The 6,638-nt window shown below is 52.3% G+C and overlaps 1 protein-coding gene across 1 annotated transcript; it reads left to right on the plus strand.

Annotated features, from left to right (window-relative positions):
- Nucleotides 1–2,626: 2,626 nt before the first annotated feature.
- Nucleotides 2,627–6,398, plus strand: LOC136519657 (putative leucine-rich repeat receptor-like serine/threonine-protein kinase At2g24130). The gene is made up of 4 exons (XM_066513038.1): nt 2,627–2,978; nt 3,188–4,623; nt 4,984–5,771; nt 5,878–6,398. Exons 1-4 carry the CDS (start codon nt 2,652–2,654, stop codon nt 6,264–6,266), a joined length of 2,940 nt encoding a protein of 979 aa, XP_066369135.1. The 5' UTR covers nt 2,627–2,651; the 3' UTR covers nt 6,267–6,398.
- The last annotated feature ends 240 nt before the right edge of the window (nt 6,399–6,638 follow it).

Raw genomic sequence — 6,638 nt, forward strand, 5'->3', positions numbered from 1 at the left:
CCTGGAATACTCTCGGGTGAAGTGCTACAATGGTATAATTATCTGTGCGCTTGTAGATTCCTTTTCATTCATATATCTTTATATTCTTTCTAGTCATATAAGATGATAAAGAACTACTTATTATTATTCTAGTAGTGATGCTAGGCAGTACCAACAAGCATCTCTGCACCATCACTAGGGATGACAACCTAGTAAAGTAATGTTAGGAGATGTAGATAACTAATAGGTGGCTACTAAAACAAGTGACAAGTTAATAAATACCAACACATGCTACGCGAACTTCATGGCCGTCCCGCACTACGGGTGCTTGAAGATCAGGATTTCTGGCCCGCGGGGTCATCGTTGTGGCCACCTCCGTGGCCGAGGCATATCGTTGCGAGCAGGAAGGCATGGCCCTCGCCGTGGCCGACGTCGCCGTCGCCGACTTCGCCTGGATCCGGCGCCAGCCAAGTGATGAGCCCTCGAATGGCTCGAAGGGGAATGCGGCAGTGGCCTTCCGCCTGGCCGACGACACCAACAAGATCCGGATTTGCCCCCAAGATCCCGAGAAGCGACTCTGTATCGGCGCTAGAATGTCCCCGGACATGGAAGCGGCCCTCACAGAGTTCCTGCGCGACAACGCCGACGTCTTTGTGTGGAAGCCCTCCGACATGCCTGGCATCCCCCGCGAGATTGCCGAGCACCGCCTCAACATCAAGGCCGATGCCAAGCCAGTGTAGCAGCGCCTCCACCGCTTCGACGAGGAGAAGCACAAGGCAATTGGTGAGGAGCTCGCCAGGCTCCTGGACGCCGGCTTCATCAGAGAGGTCTAGCACCCCGACTGGCTGGTCAACCCCATCCTGGTCAAGAAGAAGAATGGGAAATGGAAAATATGCGTCGACTACACCGGCCTCAACAAGGCCTGCCCCAAAGACCCGTTCCCCCTTCCTTGGATTGACCAGGTCGTCGACTCTACCGCTGGCTGTGAGGCCCTTTGGTTTCTGGACGCGTACTCTAGGTACCACCAAATCGCAATGGACCCCTCCGATCAGCCAGCCACGTCCTTCATCACCCCCTTTTGGCGCTTTCTGCTACACTTCCATGCCGTTCGGCCTTTGGAACGCCGGAGCCACCTTCCAGCGGTACATGCAGAAATGTTTCAGGGAGCAGATCGGCCGCATCCTGGAGGTCTACGTCGATGACATCGTCATCAAGTCTCGAGCAGCTGCACAGCTGATTGGCGACCTGGAGGAAACTTTCTCCAACCTTCGCGCCAACCACATCAAGCTCAACCCAGAGAAGTGCGTGTTTGAGGTCCCCGCTGGGAAACTCCTCGGCTTCATTGTCTCCGAGAGAGGCATCGAGGCCAACCCCGAGAAGATCTCTACGATCATGGACATGGAGCCGGTCAAGAACCTGAACGGGGCCAGAGGCTCACCGGATGTCTGTCCATGCTCAGCAGCTTCATATCCCGCCTTGGGGAATCTGATCATTTCGAGTGGACGTAGGAGGCTCAGGAAGCGCTCACAAGGCTGAAGGACTTCCTCACTGCACCACCGGTCCTGACCTCCCCTTTAGTGGGGGAGACTCTGCTCCTCTACGCCGTCGCCATGCCGCACACTGTCAGTGCAGCTCTGGTGGTGGAACGCGAGGTGGAGGGCCACGTCCTTAAGGTCCAACGGCCTGTATACTATTTGGCTCAGGAATTGTTTAGGTGACTACACAATAACTTGCAACGCAAGAGCATATTTGCTAGTAATTAATAAAGCCTAAATTGACATACTTTCTATGTAGTCGTTTCCTACGACTGGACCACAGTAAACCTGAACAAACCCACACCACGATTTTCCTAGGTCCAATCTACTGAAACATGCAAGCAGGCTGCAATCACACTTGAGGAGACAGACGGGACAAAGACGATGTCTATTTTTTTCCAGAAGAAGGTCGTCCCTCGTCTCTGTTTCTCTTGCATATCGATATCTGTTTTCTCAACCTCATGCTTTCTTATCTTGCTTCGCATGATTCATCTAAGTCCTGAATAAATCTTGCTTGGCAAAGTTTTTCTATGAACGTTTTGGTAAAGAATATACGTTGTCTTGGTGAAATCCAACGTCAGTAGCATGCAAAGAAGTTATGTGAAAGGCAGTTCATGCATTGCTACTGAAATTGTGTGACTCCCATAATACTCTCGCCAAGACTGGTCTTATATCGGCCAAAGCAGCAATGCAAAGGCATTTGCTCTCATCAAAGCCTGTCCAAACACCGACGGGCCTTTACAAATGGAAATGCTTTAATTTGATGATTGGTAGGTCTAAAGTCTCGACACTCTTTGGCAGGTCTTTAGTCTACTACTATGACTAGCCCACCATAAAACCTGAACGAACCAGCGCATAGAGCAGCCTGCACGCGCCTCCAACCAAACTTGACCAAGTGAGCTAGGAGACGACGAGCGAGCGAGTGCGTGCGTTGGCACATGTCAAGTCCACCGCCCTTTTTCGGTCAGTCTCGTCGTCCGCTGTGCTCTCCAACCCGTCCACCAAGGCATTTCCCAGCTATATATGACCATAAGCTATTCCACGTACCACACCCATCTCCACTTCTGTTTTCTGCTGCTCGCCTGCTCCTACGCTAAGTGGTGGTGGTCCAGCCATAGCCACTAAGTCCAGGGAACGATGAGGGTACTACCCAGCATGGACTTGAAGCGCACAGATATGCTCCTCTTCGTCCTCCTCCAAATTGCCACCTTACTCACCACGTCCACATCAGCCGAGCCAAGCACGGCCATCCGGCGGCGCCGGCAGCATGTCCTGTTGCGGGAGAAGGCCACCCTGTTGGCCCTGAAGCGCGGGCTCAACCTGTCGTCGCATCCAGCCCTGGCCGATTGGAACGAGTCCAATGCCCATGTCTGCAGCTTCACCGGCGTCACGTGCAACAAACGGCGGGAGCATGTCGTGGGGCTTGCTCTCGCCAACTTGGGTATCTCTGGCGCTCTTCCACCGGTCATTGGTGAGCTCACACACCTCCAGAGCCTCGACATGTCCGGAAATAGCATTTCTGGTGCCCTACCATCATCGTTGTATGGCAACCTCACCCGCCTTGAGTACCTCAAAACCTTATCTCTGGTGCCATCCCTCCAGCAATCGGCAACCTCACGAGCCTTCGGCACCTCTTCATGGATAACAACCTCATCTCTGGTGCCATCCCTCAGGCCATTGCAAACCTGACGAGCCTCGACACCCTTGACATGTCCAGTAACCTCATCACGGGACAGGTTCCAGTCGAGCTCTCCAACCTTAACAACATCATTTTCGCCATTGACCTCTCCTGTAACCAGTTGCATGGCGTTATACCGTCGTCTCTTGCCATGCTGAGACAAATGACGTTGTTGGGCCTTGCGCATAACAACTTGTCCGGCGTCATCCCAACAGCTATATTCATCAACTGCACTTTAGTCTATGTCGAGGTCGGGGGAAACAATCTTTCTGGCAAGATTCCCCGCATAGCCTCGAGCACCCTCTTCAACTCGCTTGCCTCACTCAACCTCTACTCCAACAATCTAATTGGGACACTACCACATTGGCTGGCTAACTGCAGTTCACTTGTGCAGCTAGATGTGGAAAACAACTTGCTCGCAGACGAGCTGCCTACGAGCATCATCTCAGGGAAAAAGAACCTCAAGTACTTGCATTTGTCCTACAACCAGTTTTGGAGCCACAATGGCAACAGCAACCTAGAGTCGTTCTTCGCCGCGATGTCAAATTGCTCATCTCTAGAGGAGGTCGACGCAGAAGCCATGGGAATGCACGGGCGGCTACCCAGCCGGCTTGGCTCGATGCTTACACGCAACATGTCATACCTCAACCTGGAGATGAACTCCATATCGGGCCCGATCCCGGCATCTCTTGGGGACATGATTAGCTTGACGTTACTGAATCTGTCAAGCAACATGCTGAACGGGACGATCCCAACATCTCTCTGCAGGATGCCAAGACTAGAACAGCTTGTGCTATCCAACAACGTCTTGACGGGCGAAATCCCGGCGTGCATCGATAATGCCACACGCCTCGGGGAGCTAGATCTGTCGGGCAACGCACTGTCAGGGACCATCCCGAGTAACATCGGGAGCCTCACCGAGCTCTCCTATCTCTTTCTGCAGAGAAACAGGTTGTATGGGTCGATACCTCCGAGCATCGGCCGATATGGCAACCTGTTGGTCATCGACCTCTCAAGCAATAGCTTGAGCGGCGTGGTGCCTAATGAGATCGCTAGCACTGCTAAGATAACACTTAACCTGTCGCACAATCAGCTCGGAGGCAACTTGCCGACTGGCCTTAGTAGCTTGGAGCAAGCACAGAAGATCGACCTTTCCTGGAACAACTTCACTGGTGAGATCTTGGTCGGCCTAGGGGACTGTGTTGCTGTGACAGTGCTCGACCTCTCACACAACTCGCTTGTCGGTGTTCTCCCTTCATCCCTTAGACGCCTGAAGAACCTAGAGAGCCTCGATGTCTCCAACAACTACCTGAGCGGCGAGATCCCCATTAGCCTGACCAGTTGCGACAGGCTGAAATATCTGAACCTGTCATACAACGACTTCACCGGCATCGTGCCCAGCACCGGCCCTTTTGAGAATTTCAGCTGCCTCTCCTACCCAAGGTTTTTTTTATCGGCCGATATTCACCGAAATTTTCGAAATTTCCTTTCTATCCACAGGGTCCGATAAAATTTGACATCGGCCAAATTTTTCCCTTCTTTCCTGCTCTCACACAGACAACTCAAATTCAGCCGTGTGACGGTCCCACACTATAATGTTTTATTCTTGTTTTTATCGGTGAACAAGTGATGTTTAATAGCTTAGGAATAGTTTCAAGTCAAATTCTATGAAATTTTTTTAAAACAATTTGAATTTTTTTTTGAATTTGGTCCGATATTTCCGATATATCTTGCTTATCCTGTTTATCCATGACCTCCGATAAATTTTTATTTCCGATAATGAAAACCTTGCTCCTACCTTGGCAACCCTCGGCTCTCTGGTCCATTGTTCAAGCACTGCAGAAGGCGCCACCACTCGTGGTACCAATCCTGCAAGTTCTTAGTTGTTGTGTGCATCTGCGCAGCGGCTCTGATGATGCTCTGTGCGGCCGGCATCCGCAAGATCTGCCAGGATAGATTAAGGGGCCGCCGCAGCGTTGGTGACTCATCGGCATGGATTGAACACAAGTACCCTCGCATCACGTATCGGGAGCTAGTTGAGGCCACCGAGGAGTTCAGCGTGGACCGGCTCATAGGGACAGGAAGCTACGGGAGGGTGTACCGCGGCACATTGCGCAACAGTACCGTGGTCGCCGTGAAGGTGCTGCAGCATCTCCAGACGGGCAACTCGATCAAGACCTTCAACCGCGAGTGCCAGGTCCTGAGTCGCATCCGGCACCGAAACCTCATGCGGATCATCACGGTGTGCAGCCAGCCAGACTTCAAGGCGCTGGTGAAGCCGTTCATGGCGAACGGCAGCCTTGAGCGGTGCCTCTACGCGGTGCCGCCGATGGAGCTAAGCCTTGTGCAGCGGCTCAGCATCTGCAGCGACATCGCCGAGGGGATGGCGTACCTGCACGAGCACTCACCGGTCAAGATCATCCACTGCGACCTCAAGCCGAGCAACGTTCTCCTCAACGACGACATGACTGCGCTCGTCTCCGACTTCGGCATCTCCCGGCTCATCACGAGCACCGACGACGACTCCGGCGCCTCCACCACGAACATGTTGCGCGGTTCCATTGGATACATCCCTCCAGGTACCTATACTAGTATAAAATGCGGCATCCAATTGCACCTTCCTTCCTTCCTTCTATTCTATATACCTCCTGAATCCTGAGTGGTTCTTGATGCATGGACCCCAAGAGTATGGCTACAGCTCGAACCCGACAACGAAGGGCGACGTGTACAGCTTTGGTGTGCTGGTGCTGGAAATGGTGACGAGAAAGAAGACGACCGATGACATGTTCGAGCCTGGGCTGAGCCTGAGCAAGTGGGTTAAGATCCACTACCACAGCCACGCTGACACAGTGGTTGACCCAGAGCTGGAGCGTATGGTTTGGGATCAGACGCCTGAGGAGAGGAGGGCGTCGAATGTGGCCATCGCCGAGCTGCTGGAGCTCGGCATCGTCTGCACCCAGGAGCAACCGTCCGCACGGCCGACCATGATGGATGCCGCCAACGACCTGAACCGGCTCAAGCAGTACCTAGGTGGCAACACACCACACGGCCACGTACTTCCGCATCGTCGCTAATTTATCCTCCACCCTCTCCAAAAAGAAATTAAGGATCGTCCACCACTATCCCATGCACGATCTAGTAAACATCGATTATATTATTCACCAGTACGATTTGTGATGCCTACATGTACATCAAATACTATAGCACTCTCGTTCCTCCAGGAGGCACGGAAGGTATGATTTTATTTTCAAACCGTAAATGTACACCAAAGTGATTATGTTTTTTTTATGCATGAAAGAAAGTTGCCTATGTGTTGGAGTAATACCTAATTTGGAACAGCCTAGCAATATCATAGTGGGGATGGAAATTGGACATTGGGGATGCACAGAGTCTACATGTGACGCGAGAGTCGTGATGATGGTCCACTTCTGATGCTTATCGTTGGC

Source organism: Miscanthus floridulus, chromosome 18 (assembly GCF_019320115.1).
Source record: "Miscanthus floridulus cultivar M001 chromosome 18, ASM1932011v1, whole genome shotgun sequence".
Taxonomy (NCBI): Eukaryota; Viridiplantae; Streptophyta; class Magnoliopsida; order Poales; family Poaceae; genus Miscanthus; species Miscanthus floridulus.